This window comes from Ambystoma mexicanum, chromosome 10, assembly GCF_040938575.1.
Source record: "Ambystoma mexicanum isolate Mex_15411 chromosome 10, UKY_AmexF1_1, whole genome shotgun sequence".
Lineage (NCBI taxonomy): Eukaryota > Metazoa > Chordata > Amphibia > Caudata > Ambystomatidae > Ambystoma > Ambystoma mexicanum.
The window spans coordinates 18,582,194-18,604,626 of record NC_090932.1 but is presented as its reverse complement, the minus strand read 5'-3'; the positions used below and the strand labels follow the sequence as shown (position 1 = coordinate 18,604,626).

The 22,433-nt window shown below is 50.4% G+C and overlaps 1 protein-coding gene across 2 annotated transcripts in view; it reads right to left on the bottom strand.

Moving 5' to 3' along the window:
* Window positions 1-22,433, bottom strand: part of LOC138491106 (probable cation-transporting ATPase 13A4) — a 1,999,067-nt gene that overhangs the window by 606,174 nt on the left and 1,370,460 nt on the right. For both annotated transcript variants that reach the window (XM_069617426.1, XM_069617427.1), the window contains exon 17: window positions 6,118-6,235. In XM_069617426.1, coding sequence (XP_069473527.1) covers window positions 6,118-6,235 — 118 coding nt within the window. The remainder of the gene's footprint in view (window positions 1-6,117; window positions 6,236-22,433) is intronic.

The following is a 22,433-nucleotide window of genomic DNA, read 5'->3' as shown; positions in this document are numbered from 1 at the left end:
TCTGAGGTTTGCCAATGCCACTCATGTACAACTGTCATGTGTGTATGTGTCCATTGTACAGTGCCCTGATGCCTGTGTTTTGTTTCTCCCTGTCTGCAGCATCAACTGATGAAGAGGGCGGAGAAGGTGCTGTGGAGCACAGCGGTGGGGATCCCACCGCCATCCGGAGACGCAAGGCCCGGTTCCCCTCCCATGTTGTCATCTCGTCGGGGAGTGAGGAGTCCGGTGCCGCGTCCCAGGCCGCAGCTGCCGGGGGGAGGTCCAAGAGGCGGAGGTTGGAGTTGGACTCCTCGGCAGCAGAAGGGGCAGCTGGGACCCCACAGGGCCCAACAGGGGAAGATGGCACGGAGTCATCCAGGTTGGTGGGGGGTTTGGTGGAGGAGGAGGCCGTGCAAGCACCAGAGACGGGGTCTGGAGGTGGGGATCCCACTGGTGCTAGTGGTGCAGTGCAGGACCAGGGACAGGAGGCAGCACAGGCCGCCGCGGAGGTGCCTGTGTGCAATCCTGTCCCTGATCCTGTCCCTGCATCATCTTGCACCAGCAGGGATGCCTACGTCCAGACCCGTTTTCAGGCAGGGGATGAGCTCACGTCAACTGGCCTTCCTCTGCCTGCGGACGTGGCTATCCTGGTCCGGCTTGAGCCTGTCCTGGCTGGTGTGGCGTTGCGTCAACGGGCCATGCGAGGTGACCTGCAGTCTTTTCATGAAGAGACTGCACGTCATCTCGAATGGCTTGTTGACCACGTCAGCCTGCTGGGACAGGTCACCCAGGCCGGATTCCTCCGTCTGATGGGGCTTGCTACGACCCCCTCCTCAACTGGACCCCCTACGCGCCAGTCGTCCTCTGTGCCATCTTCCCACCCATCAGTCACCTGGGTGCCCTGTGGAGCTGCCTCTGACGGTGCGGCCAGGCTGGTGGAGGAGGCATCCCTGCCACAGTCGGGAGTCGGACATCCAGCAGGGGTGGCCACATCTACGACAGCACCCCAGCCGGCGGAGGATGTGCAGGCAGCAGGAGGCAGTGCACGGGCAGAGGCACAGCAGCAGCAGCAACGTGGTGGAAGCCATGAAGGCTCAGGGCCTTCAACATCGGAGGGGCAGGCATCGGCCGGAGGGCAGGAGGACCCAGGACAGAGAGTGTCTTCCGTGTGGCAGCGGTTGGGCCACGCCATAGATGCGGAGCGGCAGCGGGCGGAAGAGGCACGGCTCACAATGGTCAGGGCGGAGAACTCCATGCGGAGGGCCCTGAGGCGGGCCGAGTGCCTCGAGGCAATCCGCAGGGGTTTGGAGGTGGAGACGTCGACGGCCCTGCGGACCCTCGGGGCCATGGAGGAGGACCGCCTCCGGGACATTGAGGAGGAGTTTGATGATGCCCTGGCCCGGGACATCCACAAGTGAGCCGTGAAACTAGCCCGCTGCCCTTGTAAATAGTTATGTAGGTAGTGTTAGGTTTCATTTTTGTTTTTATTTTATTTGGACCTTTCGGACATTGGCCACATTTTTGTATATAGTTTTTTTTATTAGTTAGTGTAGTTAGATAGGTTTCCTTTATTTTGTTGGGATAATGGACCCTGGCTTGTTCCCATGTACATAGTTCACAGTTGGATTGTAGTTTTTTTTCACTTTTTAACCATGGAGCAATGGCTTTCTTTTTTATTTCCCATTGGATTTTGTTTTGTGGACATTGACTTTGGACAACATTACTTTGGAATTTTATTTTTGGTTTTGCTGGTGGAGGCTGCCCCTGCACTGCTGGGGGGTGGGGGTGGTGGGAGACATGGGTGGGGGCCTGGTGGTGGGTGCCCCTGCACTGCTGGGGGGTGGGGGGAGACATGGGTGGGGGCCTGGTGGAGGCTGCCCCTGCACTGCTGGGGGGTGGGGGTGGTGGGAGACATGGGTGGGGGCCTGGAGGTGGGTGTCCCTGCACTGCTGGGGGGTGGGGGTGGTGGGAGACAAGGGTGGGGCCTGCTGGCAGGTGCCCCACAGTGCTGGGGGGTGGGGGTGGTGGGGAACATGAGTTGGACATGGGTGGGGGCCTGCTGGCAGGTGCCCCACAGTGCTGGGGGGTGGGGGTGGTGGGAGACATGAGTTGGACATGGGTGGGGGCCTGCTGGCAGGTGCCCCACAGTGCTGGGGGGTGGGGGTGCTGGGAGACATGGGTGGGGGCCTGGTGGAGGCTGCCCCTGGTGGCTGGGGGGTGGGGGTGCTGGGAGACATGGGTGGGGGCCTGGTGGAGGCTGCCCCTGGTGGCTGGGGGGTGGGGGTGGTGGGAGACATGGGTGGGGGCCTGGTGGAGGCTGCCCCTGCACTGCTGGGGGGTGGGGGTGGTGGGAGACATGGGTGGGGGCCTGGTGGAGGCTGCCCCTGGTGGCTGGGGGGTGGGGTGCTGGGAGACATGGGTGGGGGCCTGGTGGAGGCTGCCCCTGGTGGTTGGGGGGTGGGGGTGCTGGGAGACATGGGTGGGGGCCTGGTGGTGGGTGCCCCTGCACTGCTGGGGGGTAGGGGTGCTGGGAGACATGGGTGGGGGCCTGGTGGAGGCTGCCCCTGGTGGCTGGGGGGTGGGGGTGGTGGGAGACATGGGTGGGGGCCTGGTGGAGGCTGCCCCTGCACTGCTGGGGGGTGGGGGTGGTGGGAGACATGGGTGGGGGCCTGGTGGAGGCTGCCCCTGGTGGCTGGGGGGTGGGGGTGCTGGGAGACATGGGTGGGGGCCTGCTGGCAGGTGCCCCACAGTGCTGGGGGGTGGGGGTGGTGGGAGACATGGGTGGGGGCTGCCCCTGGTGGCTGGGGGGTGGGGGTGGTGTGAGACATGGGTGGGGGCCTGGTGGAGACTGCCCCTGCACTGCTGGGGGGTGGGGTGGTGGGAGACATGAGTTGGACATGGGTGGGGGCCTGGTGGAGGCTGCCCCTGCACTGCTGGGGGGTGGGGGTGCTGGTAGACATGGGTGGGGGCCTGGTGGTGGATGCCCCTGGTGGCTGGGGGGTGGGGGTGGTGGGAGACATGGGTGGGGGCCTGGTGGTGGGTGCCCCTGCACTGCTGGGGGGTGGGCGTGCTGGGAGACATGGGTGGGGGCCTGGTGGAGGGTGCCCCTGTTGACTGGGGGACCAGGGGGACATGCGTTGGTGGGCAGTAGTGCAAGTTGACATGTGGGTTGGCTGGGGGTCATGGCCATGGTGGATGGTGTGCCTGCAGGACATGTGCAGGGTAGGCCCCTGTGGTGTGAGCCACCTGCAGGGGCCGTGGAGGGTGTAGAGGGAACACCTGGGAGGACCCACACGTGCAATTCACGTGTGGTGCTCCCCGCGCACCCCTGTAATACACGTACCCTGATGGAATCGCGTGTGGAAATTCCCGCGCACCCCTGGAATACACGTGCCCTGCTGATGTCGCGTGTGAAACTTCCCCCGCACCCCAAAATACACGTACCATGATGAAATCGAGTGTGGAATTTCCCGCGCACCCCTGAAATACACGTGCCCTTCTGAAATCGCGTGTGGCACTTCCCGCGCACCCCTGAGATACACATACCCCCAATCGCGTGTGGAAATTCCCGCGCACCCCTGAAATACACGTACCCTGCTGAAATCGCGTGTGGCACTTCCTGCGCACCCCTGAGATACGCGTACCCTGCTCGCACGGGCCCAATCGCGTGTGGAAATTCCCGCGCACCCCTGAAATACGCGTACCCTGCTCGCACGGGGCCAATCGTGTGAGGTACTTCCCGCGCACCCCAGTGATACACGTAGCCCGCTTGCCGTGCTGGTACAGGGTTAGCGCAGCCCTTTGCGCTGGATTGGGTATATTGATGGCTTTTCCCTGCGCAAGAGGCGTTCTTGGGGGCGTAACTGGCGCTGCTGCAGGGTCGCTGCGCCACTGTGCGCCACGGCTGGTTTTGGTGGCTGGAATCCATGAATACGCTGTGCGCGGGAATGGATTTTAGCGCACGCGGCTGGCGCAGGGATTCGCACGCGCACACTGTGCGCCAGCCGCGTGCGCCACTTGTGCGCTGAATTCTATGAATTACCCCCTCAATCGAAATTTCATATAAAGCCTTCTTAGACGTTTACACAGTGAAATAATCATGTATTTCGGGAGAGTGTTAAGCTTTTTTGCTTCGCCTGGTGCATTTTTCATACAACAGTGATTTGCTCTTTTCTCTCCAGTTTCGATCCAGTCAATTTACAGCAACTTTTTCTTTACTGCATTGGTGTTAATCCATAGTGTTTTTTCATCGGTGCCCAGCTGGAGCAAGATGTCTTTGCATTGCTGTCTCCATTCTGTTAGGGCAGTTTTCCTTTGCACTTTCCGCTCAGTCAGCACTTCAAATGGTGGTAAGTCTGCTTCTTCATTGGTCTTTCTGAATATTGTTAGCTTGTTCCAGATTAATCTTACATTCAGAGTGGAGACACCCACTTCATACAGTATGCAGGCAGGAGGACAGCTTTGGGGGATCTGTAGAATTTGCTTCCAGAAGGAGCCCTCACATCTTGCCCAGATCTTTGAATCACAGCCAAATATGTTTTCACCTCCGTAGGTTAGTGTGGGACTCACCTTGCTCAGGTAAAATTTTCTTATCGGAAAATAAGAGAATTTTCCATTTTTTTTTGGTAGTTTTATTCCTTGAGATGTTCATTGTTTGCAGTTGCTTAGTAGTTTTTTCTTCATTGGTTCGTTATTTATACTGGAGTTCACTGTTTTTCCTAGGTATCACGTAAATGGCACTTTGTGCAGTTTCTTCGATCCCAAAACCCAACTTGACCTATTTTTCTACAGGTGCCTACCCCTTTTATTTTCCAAGACCAGAATTTCAGATTTCGCTACATTAATGTCTAGCCCCAGATCTTCAATGAAGGTTTTTACTGCGGTCAATTTCCTTTGTAGGCCAATGGGTGTAAGATCTAGAATCACCATATCATCAGCATACAGGATGTGATTTATGTGAGTTCCATTCACCATAGGTGGAAATGGCACAACACTCTCCAAAGCAAGGCCAACTTCGGATATATAGAAATTAAAGAGAGTTGCCCCAAGGGGGCATCCTTGCTTCACACCCCTTTCTGTTGGTATGGGGTCTAAGTTTCCCAATCTATCCAGATGCACTTGAATGTGAGTTTCGGAGTACAACTCTTTGATTGCTTGAATCAGACTGACTGCACATCCGCTTTCTTTGGTTAGCCTTCTGTTCACCAGGCCAGAGTATAGAAAATCAGTCCTAACAGAGTCTGGGGGAAAGTGCTGGCAAAGGATGCAGGGGGGACTGGTCGGGATTGGTCTGGCCCCTGTATGACTCTGAAGGGACCAGTCCCCAGTCATAGCAGCAAAGGCAGAATTAGCACACGAGTGGGAGAAGGAAGGCAGAGGAGAAAAGTTAAGTCTTGAGAGGCTTCTGGAACTTTAAAAGATCCGCCTCAAGGCGGAAGGCCGTTCCAGAGGGGGGAGCCGGCCACAGAAAGGGATCTAACTCCCACACTCTGCTTGGAGAAACGTTTAACCTGCAGAGAGTTGGAGCCAGAGGACAGAAAGACTCTGGTCGGGAGGTATTTTGGGAGGGAAAGCTGGATGCAAAGAGGTCCCTGGACCCAGACGGCCTAGTGAATGATGCTGAGGGTCTTAGATTGGATCCTTGTGGTCACCGGGAGCCAGTGGAGAGATTCTACGGCAGGAGAGATGCGGTCCCTGGGCTTGAGGTCAAGGGTAAGTCTTCCAGTCCTATTCTGGATCAGTTGGAGGGGGTGAAGGGAGGAAAGAGGCAGATTGAGGAAGAGGGTGTTGCAGTATTCAAGCCAAGAGAGGACCAGAACTCTGGAGACGTTGAGCTTCTGGGGGAAGGTGAGGAAAGGGGAATGCCCCTCATCGTTTTTTGAATAAATTAGCTATAATTGTATATAATTGTATCCACGTGTTGGTATGTTAAATGCACTTTTGCAGTTTTATCTCAAAAACAATGTAATCAATAATTAAATGAACATTTAAATATTCTGGATAATTAAACGCTGTTCCTGGCACAATAACCATGTTTTCACGTTTAAGTCTGACGTGTTCCCAAACAATAACGTCTAAATGCCTATTCACCAGGCGATTCCATCACGCAGCTGGAAACATACATGATGTCACTCTTACCTGGATAAAGCGCTCACATCAGAATGCATTCCTGCGGGTAGAGTTTTATAGGCCAGTCCGATGACTCTGAATCCTTGCATGGTGTACATCTCGAGGACGCTCGCAAAACTCGAAGGGACTGTTCAGAAAGAAAAAAGCCAAATGTAACCTTGAAACATTTCGTTTGTGCAGAAAGCACTTGCTTTTTGAAAATGCAAAGTCGCTTGACACCACTTTTGTCGGTGTGGCTGAAAAGGCTTAGCTCTGAGAAAGCCCCGATGGAGGGCAGTTTACTAAAGAACCTTGGATCAAAATGTCAGTGTCTAGCAGCAAACAGCAGGACTCATGGCACACGGCTAGCAGCTGAACCACACGTCCTTATGAAAGCAAGTGCTCCCTGCCAGGACTTCAGGGTATAAATGCCGTGGATCTATGGAATAAAGACTTCTCCACCGCTTCCATCTCAGGCTCAGAGCACCTGAGGAAGTCATAAGATTGATATCAGGGTCGCCGAGTACGCAGGTTCTGCGGGGCCTGGGCACCTGCCGGCAGAATGAAGTCGGGGCTGAGCCCCCCGCCCCGCCCCGGTGATAAGAGACGCAGTATGGATGGCCCTTTGTTCCATCCATACTGTGTCTCTCTCTGGCGGCCCGGGTAAAAGCCGGGGAAAAAACGATGGTTAAAATTGAGGGACGGATGTAAAGCAATAGGCTTTTGTTTTGCATCAGTCCCTCAATTTCTAAAAATCGTTTTGGTTTGGATATACTTCTACATCTGTGAACCCGGGTGCAGGGATGTTTAGAAATGGAGGCACAGATGCAAAGCAAGTCTGTCCCTAAATTTCTAAAAATCGTTTTGGGTTGGGTATACTTCTACATCTGTGAACCCGGGTGCACGGATGTTTAGAAATGGAGGCACAGATGCAAAGCAAGTCTGTCCCTAAATTTCTAAAAATTGTTTTGGGTTGGATGTATTTGTACATCTGTGCACCCCCTCTTATAAAGAGCACCCAACCCAAAACGATTTATAGAAATGGAGGCACAGATGCAAAGCAAGTCTGTCCCTCAATTTCTAAAAATCGTTTTGGAATGGGTGTATTTGTACATCTGTGCACCCCTCTTGGCAACAGGGCTTCTATAATTGTAATACTATGCTTTTGTTGATGCAATGCTAGTTCATCTTAGTGGGGCTGCTATACTTTTGATGGTACAACATCAGCACTTCTCAGTTGAGCTGCTACACTCTTTTTGACAAGGACCCAGCACTTGTCAGCAGATTTATTTATTTTAATTTTAATTGGTTATTTAAAATGCACATAATACCCAGAGGTTTCTAAGCGCGGACCGAGGGATCGAACCTGTGTTGCGCGACCGAGGGTTCGAACCTGTGTTGCTCCATGTCATCTTGTTTCCAAGGCGAGCATGTTGTCCTTGAGCTATCCTCCCGAGACTCTGAAGATCTGAAGTACATTTAATGATAGAGAACCAGAACTATTGAGCAAGTCTGATATCCTCTTCATCGTCAGAATAACTCAACACTGGCGTGGTTATACAAGAGCTAATATATTTAAAGGGATGGAATTACTCAGAATGTAGCAGCACTATTCAATAACCCAAAGTGCTTAAGCATGGTTAATGTGAAAATACTACACTTCTCACCGTTGGGACAGTACTGCCACTTCTCAGAGGCTTCTACACCTTTTATGGAGCAGCACTGATCCAGCCTACTGGACAGCTTCACTTTTAATGGCACTTCTCAATAGGACTGCTATACTTCAATAGGAAATGACCAACACTACCCCGCAAGGAATTGCATACTCTTGATGCCACCGAAGCAGCACTTTCACCCACCACAGCTGCTTTATTTTTAATGGCACAGTGTGTGTACTTCTCAGCCACTCTGCTTTACATTTAAACAGACCAAATTGTTATTTCTCAGCAGGACTGCAACACTATTCCATTGTGTTCTGTATGTTGAGTGCTTCTTCACCACCAATGCGGGTTCATGGCACTCTCCCAGTGTCTAAATAGTAGACCTGGCTACATTCAATTGGCAGCAGGCATGTCCGGAGCTGCCTGCTGTCCATAAGCTGCCGCTCAGGATGTTGGGAGCCGTGATGGGGCAAGGGATAGAAGGCTCGAGCCTGTCGGATAGCAGAATCAGCAGGGTCTTAAAACCTGCTCACTCCTTCTGGGGGGTCATGGGGCAAAATGAGCCTGATCCCACATACAGGGGGTTGTTACCCCTTTATCTCTCCTGAATTAAAGAATGAGCCCTCTCAGACACAAGTTATCACCCCTGCACACACATTGAATGAATATGGTATGGATCTATAGATCGAGAAAACTGCAGTGACAATTCAGAGTGTTTTAACAGAAATATAATTGTCTTCCCATATGGGAGACTGACTCCATTAATATACATGGGGTCACTGAGAGGACCAAGAGTGAAACTATACGTTCAGTTGTGAGATTACAAGCAACGGGTATACTATGTTCCAAGGAGTGAGGTCCCCACTCAATATATCACACTGTTTAAAGGTGTGAGACCCATCTTGAATGCTTGCCCAAAGAGCCTTGGCCAGAGTTTCACACTGAAGAAGCGAGCATGTGATCCTGGGTCTGCAGCCCACACACACGCATTGGATTCCCATGCACCCACTTGCGAGATTTGCACCAAATTAGTGAGATTGTGCTCCAAGGTAGGAGGCACACGCACAGTCTTTGCTCTGAAGTTTGACACACTCTCAGGATGGGATGGCATTTCGTTCTCCCATCCTAGTTGTGTTGCTCTGCCTTTTGAGGGCTACTACAACCTGGATGATTACAGAGGGGTGGAGTAGGGGCAGCGTTGGCCTGCTGAAATGCAACTGGAAGGCTGAAACCTCCTTCTTACTTGACTTTAGTATATGCAGTACATGCTAGCCAATGTTTCCACTGTTCTGGTCCCCCCCCACCTCGCACCACGTTGGCGACTACGTGCAAATGCGGTCATATAACCGCTGGTGATGTCACTTCCTATATTTGGGCACCCCCCCGGGAAATTCAAAAGTCGGCTCCCCTGCTCGATATATAGTATTGTTTAATTTAATTTAGTGCTGAAGGAGTCTTATAGTTAATAGATTTTGTTTCCTTGTTGCCTAAAACACATATGGGGTTGGGGCAAATCAGATGTCATTAAGCCACTAGCAATTACATGCACTGAAACGGTGTTTCTCGCTTCACGAAAAGAGCTTTTGTTTAAGAAACAGTGCAAGGCCTCAACGTCATAATGGATTATCCGCCATTGCTTTTCCAAAGGCAATTTGGAGGGGGGGGGGCAAGTACAGCTCCGGAGCCAACAGCAACTTTGTATTGAAACGGCCATGAGCCAAATATCAAATTTAGCAATAAGCCCCGAGCAGGGGGCATTACCACTACAGGTAATGCCCCGGGGCCCATAGTTACAGGCCAGCAAGAAGGGAAACGCATCAGAAGGGTTACCATTCAAGGGTTAAACAGCAGCAAATCATGTGTGGTCATTCGTATTAAGGACAGATGCTGAGTATTTGCATTTGGCAATAGTGCTTATACAGCATGCAAAACAGCGACCTCTAGCGGTGTCCCTAATACCATACATTCACAGCAGCTTCCAAGGAGAGCTATCCTGCCCCTGAGCTACCTTGCTGGTGCATATGAAAGCACCAATGTTATTGCGGAAAATGTCTTTTCTGTGTCTTCTGTCCATTGAAACCACTCTGGAATATTCTGTATGGCCAGTTGCCGTAGGGGCTTATCAAGTTCTGCACAACCGTATCCACTATCCACAGTATCCGGTCATCCCTTCAAAGGCTCTCATCTAGGCTACTGGCGGAGCTTCAGGCACTTTTTTAAAAAGGGCTTCTTTGTGCATGTTTGAGATTATTGAGTGTCCTGCCATGGTGTTGTGATCTAAGTAATGCACAATTGCAACATCTGCAGGAGGCTTTGTATCCCTTGAGAGGTAAAATAGCCACTAGTGCCTGTGTCTTGCATGCTTGCGTCATAGGAAGGGGAAGCTAACAAGAGGTCATGCGTGTACTCTACTAAACCAGACTGTAGGTCTTTTTTAAATTGTGTTAGAAAAGTGCGGGATAATCAGTATTTCTCTGTCAAAGGCAGGTTCACGTACATTGAATTCCTCGGAATAAAAAGGCAAATGAATATCTACTGTCAGACTGTATATGAAAATAAAGAATAACAGAAAACTACCAGTGTAAAGGGTGTCACTGTCTGTGCGTACAATACCTCTTAATAAGTTTACAGGAGCAGGTGGACCCATTAAGAATGCGTGTTTAACATAAATAGGTCATAGGGTGACAGAAAGCAGTTCAGTGCTGGGTGTGGTGCTGTTCGTGAAGGATAAAAGGATATTAGGAAAACAGTTGGAATGGCTCACTGGCTTACTAGCCTCCATGCCTACTAGAAAGGAGATGGTTTGCTCTCCCGCATCACATGGCACATATAGGCCATTTTGATCTGTTCCCAGGGTTCATCTTCATCTGGTGCTGATTTGTTTTGCCTGAAGTTAGGGGCATTTGAATTAAGAAACAAGTCTGTATCTGGGAGTGGAGGGTCGGAAAGGTCGGCTAGCTTGGTTCGGTTATTCGATCTTGCAGTGACTCTCCCGTTTGCAATAATTACATACTGCAGGACTAGGGAACTCCCCTTATTGGAAATCCTGTGAAGCACCTACGCATATTAACTGACCTTTTCTCCCCCCATCCCCTCCAAGAAAGGAAAGCACCTTCTCCCCCCCCCCCCACGACCCCGGCCATGAAGGCTCTGCAGTTTTAAGACCATAAACTTGTTCTCAATGTTCTCCTTTTTTCTGTTTGGGACAAGTGACACAATGGGCCTCATTACCAGTCTGGCGGTAACTTGCTGATGCTACTGGCGTGTTGCCGCCAGACTCATTACACCATTCTGGTGCCCTGGGATGTCAGGTGCAGGAAAATGCTATTCCCCATTCCCGTGGAGTCCCATAGGACTCCACAGGAATGGAGACACTGAAGCACCGGCACCGTTACTAACAGTGCCGGTGCTTCTGTGAAAACTCAGCAGGCGGGTGCTGTTACGTTGCTAGCAGCACCCTTATTTCCATACCGCCACATTCATAATGAGGTCCAATGATTGGCCACCATCACCAGTTCAGAGAAGGACTTAGTATGTCACCCAACAAAGAGCATTTTCAGCTGCTGAATGCTTCGATTGCAGTCCTGTAATTCAAGCATTAAATACCACCTCCTCCACTGTATCTGTTACTTTGAGAATACTGGAGTGCTGACAAAGAGGCGGCCCACCTGATCCTGACACAGCTCCCACTCATGATGATTGTGCTTTTAAACACTTGTGTATGGGCATGTTATAAATGCCATATCATATAATATCATATCATATCATATCATATATGGCAGGAGTGCAGTTTGCTGCTGAGGGAGTCTGTGATGGCGTTCTTGACTCCCGCCAGGTGAAGAGGGACAAGGAACATCCCCTGTCCGACGGCCCAGTGCCACAAGTCCTGCGTTTCCTTGGAGAGCACCATGTACCAAGTGCCCGCATGCATCCTAATGTAAAACATGCTGGTGGTGTTGTCCATGAAGATTCTCATCACCTTGCCTTTCAGAGGTGGTAGGAACGACTTGAGGCCCAGAACACTGCCCATAGCTCCAGGAAGTTAAGCAGATCCTTCTCCGGCAGCCAGAGGCCTATGGCGTGCTGATGTCCGGTGAGGGCTCCCCAACCTTCCAGGGACGCGTCTGTCGTGACCGTCTCCTACTATGGGGGGGGGGGTTTGAAATGCTGGGCCTTGGGCGACGTTGGAGTGAATGCCCCACCACTCTATTATCCATCAGAACTTTACGTTGAGAGAGATCTTGTCTGAAGCTTACGGACACCTGTATCCATTGGGTGTCCAGGAAATCCTGTAGGGGTTGCATCTGCAACCTGCAGAGACAGACGAGGTAGATGCAGGACGACATCATGCACAGTAACGACTTGATGGCCCGCAATGTGGCTGTCATCGACGGCAGCCGTTACACCTTTCCGTGAATGGCTACTAGCCTCTCCTCTGAGGGCGATGCCAGCCAAGACACCATATTGAGTCTGGCGTGTAGGAACAGCGCATTCTTCGATGGCATTATGCAGGACTTTGGATAGTTGATAGAGAATCCCAGATCCATCAATAGTCTGACGGTTGGCTCTGTGTGTTTGTCTGAAAGCTCCCGCGGGCCAGCATGTATTAGCCAATCGTCAAAGTACGGGTATGCCCTGTAGACGTAAATGGGCTGCCACTGGTGCCAGTCATTTCGTGAACCCTCCTGGAGCCGACTTCAAGCAGAATGGTAGGGCCTTGAACTGGTAATGCTGGCCCTGCACCACAACACTTAGTCATTTCCGATGTTTCTTGTGTATGGGGACATGGAAATAGGTGTCCTCCAGGACCAAGTCTACTTTTTCCAGATGGCCGAGCACGTGCTGTAACATGACCATCCTGAACCTTTGGGACTTAAAGTATTTGTTCAGATGTATTAGATCCAGGATGGGGCTCCAGCCCTCCTGTCTTCTTTCTGACTAGAAAGTATCTAGAATAGACTCCCGAGACCTGGATCCCTTGGGGAACTAGCTCTATTGCCCGTTTTCATAGCATGGCTCGTACCTCTTCCAGAAGCTGAGGGATGTGCTGCTCCTGACAGGGAACTGGAGGGATCCGCTGACACCTGCGTTGGAACTCCAAGGTGTGTCCTTGGGCGAGAGCATCCGGCGCCCATCTGTCAGTGGTGATCTATTGCCACTCGATGGCAAACCTCGTCAGCCAGCCTCCCACCGGGGTGCACGTGTGGGGGCCCGACGTCCTGGCCCGTTCAGGCCTGTTTGGGCGCCGGCATCCTGCCCTGCGGGCAATGCTGTTCTCTGCTATCGTAGACCTGGGAGCGGCCACTGTAGGCTTCTTGCGTTGACGATCAGTAAGTATGTTTGTACGATGTGGAGAACCCTTTTGAAGACCTGCTCGCATTTCCCCTGGAGAAGCGAAAAGATGAGCGGTGCTGCTGGAGTGTGCTGAGAGAAAGGGCCATCTCTGTATACGTCTTGATGGCCTGGAGGGACTCGTCAACGGCCTTCCCAAACAGATTTTCCACAAAGGGCATGTGCAGCACCATTGCTTGGACCTCCTGATGGAAATTAGTGGCTTTCATCCATCACTGTTGACAAAGGCAGACACCATTACCCATTTGATTGTATCCTGTGTGGGCGACGTCCAATGCCACTATGATGGCGTGATCCACACAGAAGAAGAGCTTCCATCTTCTTTTCATCGTGGAGGAACTCTAGGATCGGTCCTAGCTTGTACCACAATTTCCTGTTGTACCTGGCCAGGACTGCAAGTGCATTGGCTGCCTGGATTGTGGACGCTGCAGTGTAAATCACCTTCTTCCCCATGTCGTCCATCCTTTTCCCCTCGCTGTCCGGAGGAACCGGAGACAACAAGGACGGGTAAACCGACTGTTTCCACGTGGCCGCTGACACCACTGAGTCTGGTGATGGTTGCAACCTTAGGCTCTTGGGTGCGGAGTACGGCACACTATATTTCTTCTCCAGCCTATCTCGCTTGGCTGGAGTTGTGCAAAGGTTCTTCATGAGGGCCAGGCCCTCCTCCCAAATATCGCCCAGAAAGGGCACTGCAAGGATAGTCTCCTCGTGGCCTTGCGCATTTAATTCAAGAACCCCCCCTTCTTGGTTTCCTCGGGCACCAGCTGAAATAGCTCGGAGGCCCTGGTGATCATAGAGTGGAACGAACCCACCTCATCTGGTGGGGAAACCTCCTGTGGGGCATCCAAATGTGACGATTCACTGTCTGTTGCAACAAGGTCTTCATCATCATCCGTTGCCGTATCCGTTCCCTTACCCATGTTTGGGACTGCTGGGGCCTGAGGAGGCTGATATGGGGGCATCAGATGACACTTCCTCCTCGGCGGACAGTGATCAGGGACCTGGGGGACAACAGGTACCGGCCATGGAGGCACTGTCATCTGGATCTCGGAGACCAAGGTGTGTAGAATCAATAGAACATCCAAGGAAATGGCCTTTGGCTGAGAAGGAAGAACAGGAAAACTGGGCACTGCACCATTGTCAACGTCCTCGTGGACAGCATGCAAGGACTCCTGATCTTAATCATCTGTGGACGAGACCGCCATTGTTTGGGCGACAACCTATGAGGGCTGGGAAGGCCCCCCCTTTTTCCTCCCTGAGGGCCTTGAACCGGGACCTAGCCGGTTTCACCCCTTCTGGTGTGTGTGCACACTTTGCCAAAGTCACTGCAGCGTTGCTGCACTGCAGGGGCAGGGACACAGAGCCGTGGGAGCTACCCCCATAGGATCAGCTCCTGTAGCTGCTGTGGTAATAATAGCCTTAGAGAGAGTCGCCAACAAGGTCTTTGACTGTGCCGGTTGAGCCTGCTTGGGCTGCGTGGCCTTCTCCTCTGTCCACGGCTTCTCAGATTTCTCTGATAGCTTAGACGGTATAGGCAACCTCCTCTTTGAAGAGGTGCTTGATGGTAGGCGGGCAATGGAGGTGGAAGGTGATGTTGATCGCGCCCTTTCCACCGTGGGACCCGCTTCTGCTGCAAACCCGCTGGACTGGGACTTGCAGATCCTGGCTTTTTTTCTTGGGCCCCCATAGTTGAGGCACCCTCAAAAGACTTAGAAGACCGCACCTCTGACCGGCCGGTCCTGGACAAGGCATGACCTTGCACGGAGCATGGGTAAGAGGCCTTGTTCATGTTAAGCCATGCCGCCAGCTTAAAAAGCCTGTCCTTTGTAGTTTTCTTAGAGAAACCAAGGCATATCTCACACTCTACTTCCTTATGGTCCTGGTGCAGGCAGTAGAGGCATTGCAGGTGCTTGTCATCCACAAACATTCCACAGCCCGCATTTGGTGCAGGGCATGAAAAGGGACCTTCCCTCCTTCTCCTCTGACATGGTCAGAGGGCGTGAAGTAGGCCTACAAGGCCTTCTAGAATCTTTGATGGATATTTGCCCTTGAGGGGCGTGGAATCACACCAACAACGGGCCCCTGCTGTCGGCAGATGAAGAAAAAAGCAAACAGGCTCTCAGAGAGCAAACTCAAGGACTCCCAACACTGACATGTGCAGTAAAAATCTGAAGATGGCTGCCAGAGGGAGGGCATAGGGAGGGGACTGTCACTGGATGGGGACAGAATGACCCTGAGGACAGTGATTGGTCTAAAATAGAAATACAGTTTTAAAGTGAAACAAACGGTTTTCTTTTACCAAGGATTCCCAGCTGTATGACAGGGAATATTCATGAGCATGTGAATCCATGCCAGACCTCATGCTGGAGAAATACTTATGTTCCCCTAACCAATCCCTCAGCCCAATAGGTTTTATTATTTGTCACATAGCATGACATCATAGCTGACGTACATCAAGGTATAAAGCCTCTGTGTAACCGAAATGTATCCGAGAGTGTGTGAGCTACAATTTGTTGTTCGTCAGGTTTCCCTACATTATTGAACTCATAATAAAGTAGTATTTTGCAATATACTTGAGTCTGTCTGGTTATATGGGCATGAGATTAATTATTGAGGTAATTCTATCGAGCACCTATTAAGCTCTAGGTGCTACTGTACATTTGGTAGCTGTGAAGATGGTTCTGATCCAGACCTTCGGATTCTCAACGTCTTCCACCATTAGCCGAAAGATCACAGGATTCTATGTCAAAACCGGAGGCTCACATTATGCTTCTATTTCTTTCTTATAACACGTAGAAAGAGCTCAGCAGCAAGATATTTTTGTGCACCTGAGCGCAATAAGACAATATGCATAAGAGGTGCAACAAACAATGTATAACAAACACGAAAAGAACATACAAAGTTCATCCAAGTCTCTGAGGAAAAAACTCATTTCCCATGAGACCCCTCTTGAAGTTCACCCGGTGGTCACCAACATGTGACAACAGTTATCCAAAAGGTTATTAGGTATCCGCATGAACAGTCCTGAACATTCGAGGCTGGGATCTTGGCTGTCGATAAACCATAAATGATAGCATTTATGACATTATTTTTATGCTCTGCTTAGTTAGATTTGTCATTGGGATTGTAGTGCTAGCCATGCTAAAAGAGGATTAGGAGCGTTTTTCTCTTACTAATTCTTCAGGCTCCGTGTCTTGTTCATTTCCTTGTTCTCTGACGCCAGCCGCTTCCTGCTGGCGTTGGAGACGGTGAAATACACAAACTCCCCGTTCATGCTCACGTGCTGCGTTCGAGCAGCTGATTGTAAGGTCCGCTGATCGGACCCTTCCACGATATTCTGCTTGCTTCCCCGGCCCAGCAGACTTCCCCCAGGGCTCGGGGAAGCTGAAGCGAACTATTTCGACCGCGCCGCCGCCCGCAAAACACCAGGGGGAGCTCTTGTTCTCTGGTTCTTTCCTCGGGTCTCCGGCGCTCGCGTCCGCATTTCCGCTAAGGATTATAACAGTTTTGTGAGCGCGAGCGCAGGAGCCTTCCTCTGCTATTCAATCATTTTAATATTTCAATTGAATTTAAAAAAAAAAAAAAAAAAAATTAAAGAAACAAAATTACATTACTGTGAACATTCACAGCACACTTCAATTTGGGATAACAATAATGCTAGGCTAGTGAGAGAAGGCGTCCAATAAGCCCAGAAGAAAGAAAAAAAAGTGACAAAGTGCTTGTATAAGGAATGGCAGAACAGTACTCTCCTAAATCAGATCAGGCTTGATCTGAATGTGAGGAAGATACTGGCTGCATTGATGAAGTGGCAATAGCAAAGAGCCTTCAAAAGGTGCTGGGATCTTCTGTAGAGACCAGCATTAAAAAGGGTGTCACAGATATGCTCCTGCCTATACAGCAGCGTCTGGACACCATGGAAGAACGCATGCGAGAGGCCTCTCCATCGGGTAGGAAAAAGACCCAGAAAAGGAAGCACCTTACAAGGGGATGTAGTCCGGCTCGCAAGAGCAGACGCTCTCTGCCCCCCCATGAGCTAGCCAGAACCTGCCTCTGCTGCCATAATGGACGCCTTCTGCAGGCTTAAACAAGCCTTTATGAGCAGGAAGGTTACCCCTTCCCAGGATGGACCCGCTTACCCCAAGGAAGACAACAGGGGTACTAGACCCTCAAGCCCGGAGGGAGAGAGACAGGGCATGGAGGACGACCAGACAGAGGCGTATACGACGCTGATAATTCTTACACTTCCATCAGATGAGGATATTCAAGTCATGGGTTAGAAACACTCAAGCTTGGGGATTGTGGCAGCCCCCATCCCCAAGAAGATAGTAAGGAAAGAGTCTCCTTCAAAGGGGATGTTCGCGCCCGAAGACCTGATAAATCCCAGATCCTCTGATTAGGAGCAGACGTACAGAACAGCTACATACATCTTTTCCAGACTACGCAAGCCCCTCGATAAAGAGGTCAGAGCCAGACTCCGGGCATAATGCCCCCATCCAGAAATTGCAGATAAGGTGGCTCTGACCCCGGAGCTAGACTCTAAAATGATTACATTCTTGGGAAAGAATGTGAGGGACCCTAGAAAAGGCATTGAACGTGCCTGGAAGTCCTGTCAGGACAAGGTCTGGGAAGTCACTGGTCCATTGGCAAAGATCTTGGATTTGGCAGAGGAAGCCATCGACACATCTGACCCAATTGATCCGGTGATTCTATCAGGATGGGCCCAGCGGACCATCTGCCTATTAGGAAATGCCAATTGCGCTATATCAACTGAGCATCATAAAGGCATCCTGTTTAAGATCGACGCCAAGTTGGCGGAATTAGCAAACACAGAATTAGGTGCTCCTGCCCACGGCTTACTCTTTCAGGATCCTTTCATGAAGGAGATGGCAACATTTGTCGGTACCTTCACCGCATTGGACAAAGCCCAGGCCTCCATTAAGAGTCTTCGCTTTGAAAATGTTCTTCAAGGCCGGACGAGGTTGAGGTCGCTCTTCCGGCCGTTATTGCTTCGGCAGAAGACCTCAAGACTCCAGGGACCAGAGCAATACCTGGCAAGAGCACACCGATACCTTCTTCCCTTCAAGAGGGTGTGCCTGGAGAAGAGCAGATAAATTTCAAGCCCAGCAACAACCCTCAGGTCAGTGTACACATAGCAGCGCCAATGCCCCAAACGCCCATAGGGGGAGGCTAGCTATCTTCACGAAAGCTTGGGATATTTTATCAGGAGATGCCTGGGTCGGGGATGCAGCTTGCGGTCTGATCCTGGAGTTTTTTGCGCAACCCTTTCAAGCCCGCTGCCCTGCCCTTATAGTGATGTCCGAAGTAGATCGGAGAGCATTAGACAGCGAGATTCACAACTTATACCAAAGGCAAGCAATTCATCCCTGTTCAAGTCAAGGCGGTTTCTTCAGCCCCATATTTCTGGTACGCAGGAAGGAGAAGGTGCGGCTGTTCTAAATCTAAGAGCTCTCAACAATTTTGTCATCTAGTACCATTTCAAAATGGAGCGGGATCCACATGCTCAGGGACATCTTAAGACCAAACGATTGGCTCATGCACCTAGACCTGAAAGATGCTTACCTCGCAGTGCCCATTCATGTGGCACACGTAAATTATCTGAGATTCTCATGGGGAAAACGAGACTGGGAGTTCACGAGTCTACCGTTCGGGCTCTCTTCAGCACCTTGGGCCTTTACCATGCTCCTAAGGTCCGTAGTAGCTCATCTAAGAGAACAGGGCATCCAGCTTATAATTTATCTGGACGACATTATCTTCATGGCTCAATCTCAGGAGCTAGTACAGTGACAGACCAGACTAGCCATAGACTTGCTGCACAGGCTCGGCTTTCTCATAAACTGGGAAAAGTCGATTCTTTGTCCATTCAGGAATCTGGAATTTCTGGGATTCATAGTGGATACTCAAAATTCTCAACTCCGTCTCCCGACGGCCAAAATACACTCTCACCAAGCGGAAGATTTGCACACTCCTGCAGAGGAGCCTTGTTTCGCTTTGGGAGCTGGCGAGGGTGATAGGTCTACTATCCTCCTCCATTCAAGCGATATTTCCCGGTCCCCTTCATTACCGAGAGTTACAGAGGCTGAAGGGTCAGCACTTAAGGCACAGCCTGTCTTACTCCCAACACCTGACACTTTCCCCTCAAGTGAGGATAGAGCTCAACTGGTGGCTCACTCACATGGAAGCATGGAATGGCAGGGCCATCTTCAGATCCACCCCAGATATCGTCCGAGTCAGATGCCAGTCGCTCCAGTTGGGGAGCGAGATGTGGCTCGATAGCCACGGGAGGAACTTGGGCTACACAAGAATTGGAGATGCATATAAACTGCCGAGAACTCCTTGCGGGTTCCTTCACAGCTCGCTCCTTTGCCAGAGACAGAGTGAGTTGCTGTATCTTACTAAAGATGGACAACGTGTCCGCAGTAAAATACATCAATCATCTGGGTGGTACAGATCGTGTCCGCTAGCGGAACTAGCCAAAGACTTTTGGCATTTCTGTCCGGAACACCGGATCTCCATCACAGCGGAATATCTTCCGGGTCTCAGGAACACAGTAGCGGACTGGAGTCTCAACAGAAAAACTCTTCTCCGCCTCCAACAAACCTGGGGCCCCATGTCCAAGGATCTCTTTGCCACTCACCTCAACACTCAACTTCCACTGTTCTACACCTGGAGACCGGATCCAATGGCTTTGGCGACAGACGCATTCTTGCAGCCTTGGACGGAGGGAATTCTTTATGTATTTCCCCCTTCACCATGATAGCGAGGACCCTGGCGAAGGCCCGTCGGGAGCGAACAGAGCTGGTTCTCATAGCCCTGGTCTGGACCTCTCAGACCTGGTATCCAGTTCTTCTGGAACTCTATGGATTTTCCAATCCTTGTAGCCCACTTTCCAGAGCTTCTATTAGGTCCCCTGGGACAAAATCACCCCTTTATCCTCAGCAGGTCCCTGACCCTAGCAGCTTGGAGGATTTCAGGGCAAGGTGGAGAACTCCGGGCATGTCCCTCAATGCGATCAGTCTCATCGAGGATTGCTGGGCCCCTGCTAAGAGATACTCCAACTCCTGGAGTACCTGGAATACTTGGTGCCAGGACCAAGGTTTTCACCTGGTTTCAGCACCTATAGAAGAGATTCTCAATTTTCTGGCTTCCCTAGTGGAAAGAGGCCTTGCCTACAGAACAGTCAATGCCTATCGCTCAGCAATTTCAGCAGGCCACAATCTCGTCCAAGGGGCCCCAGCAGAGGAGCATCACCTGGTATGCATGTTACTGAAGGGTATTAGCTTACAGTGCCGCCTCTGTCCCATTATGACAAGCTTTGGGACGTCAATAAGGTACTGAATCTATTTTTGTCAGGGCCACCTAACGAGGAGTTGTCTCATCCGGCTCTCTCAAGCAAGCTTACTACTTTGCTCTGCTTGGTCTCTTTCAGGAGAGTTTCGGACGTCAGAGTCCTAGACTTAGCAGGCAGGACTTTTTCTCCTGACGGTATTGTGTTTCATATACGAAGAAGAACTAAATGCGATTTGAAAGTAATTTGTCACCCAGCTTTTAGGGAACAACGCAAGCTTTGTCTAGTCAAATGTTTGAAAACCTATGAAGAAGTAACAGCTCCCCTCAGAACCTCTATCAGGCAGCTACTGATAGCTCTCTGCAAACCCCACAGAGCAGTTTCTGCCCCCACTTTAGCACGCTGGGTGCGTTGGAGCCTCGACACTCTCCACTTTGGCGCCCACTCCGTGAGAGGGGCTACTGCCTCTAAAGCCTTTCAAGTCAGTGTCCGTTTAAAAGACATTATGAATATGGCTGATTGGGCAGGCGAATCAATCTTTAAACAGTTCTACCTGAAACCAGTAGAGCAGCCTGCATCGAGTGTGGTAAGTAAGCTTTGAACCAGCATAATGTGAGCCTCCAGTCTTGACGTAGAATAAAGATTTTCCATAATAGCTTACTAGAAAGTCTTAATTCTATTAAAGACACAGAGGCAAGCATTATCCCACCCAGAGAGAAAATAACAGCGCGTAGCACTCTAGAGACAAATCATGCGTACTGCTATGGATTATTTGTAATTTGGTACTTATGTATGTTTTCAGAAATACCACATTGATTTTCTCTCCCACCCCGCAAGGGGAACTAGGGTTATTATCCGCAAGAAGTAATTCTAGTCTTTCTCTCTTTGACAGCACCTGCAGACAAGTCAGCCTGACCTGCAACTCTACTCTATTTTTCTTCCAAAGATGGCTACAGTTGCGATTCTATTTATGGTTTATCGACAGCCAAGATCCCAGCCTCGAAAGAGGAAGTTACATCATGTTCAGGACTGTTCATGCGGATACCTAATTACCTTTTGGATAACTGTTGTCACATGTTGGTGACCACCGGGTGAACTTCAAGGGGGTCTCATGGGAAACTGAGTTTTTTCCTCAGAGACTTGGATGGACTTTGTATGTTATTTTCTTGTTTGTTATGTATTGTTTGTTGCACCTCTTATGCATATTGTCTTATTGAGCTCAGGTGCACAAAAATATCTTGCTGCTGAGCTCTTGCTACGTGTTATGTTATAAGAAAGAAAGAGAAGCATAATGTGAGCCTCCATGTCTTTAATAGAATTAAGACTTTCTAGTAAGCTATTATGGAAAATCTTTATTCCTGTGGTGAGTGGTAGTACAACACGTGTGACCAGAGACGGTGGGCAGGTGCCTCTTTGAAGAAATTCCTGTCTGGTCCCTGCAGCCACCCCGTGGACTGAAGGCAAAGTAGTCGATTGGGGAAGAGTCGATGCTGAAGGGCTCGAACCGAACGACGGATGTAAGTAGAAACATTGAAAGTGGCAAATAAAAGAGGAGGGGGCAATGTATTTTATATTGGGACAATGCAACAGGATTTATTTAGGGAGAAGGAGATAACTCGATACATTTCCTCAAGGAAGGAGAAGGGACTACACCAAACTCCAGAACTGAGTATTATTTAAGGGATTCCTATGTCTACAGCCAAAGAATGGCGTGTGACACACTCCAAAATGGAGTAAACTGGAGATGAGATACCTTTGCTAAGAGAAGGCAGATAGAACGATCATAGAAAAAATGTGCACTTTTTTGAGGTTTCAAAAAAATAGTGTAATAAATTGACGTGTTTTGTATTAATTGTGATAAAATAAGTTGTAGGCTTTAAACTACAGAACGATAGCAATACATTTGACTGGCTATCAGACCCTAAAAAAAGCAAGCGATTGGCGCCAATCAAATCTAGCAGGGTAGTAGTTGAGAAGAAAATGGAATTAAATAAGATTCTCAAAAAATATGAATGAAAGCAGGA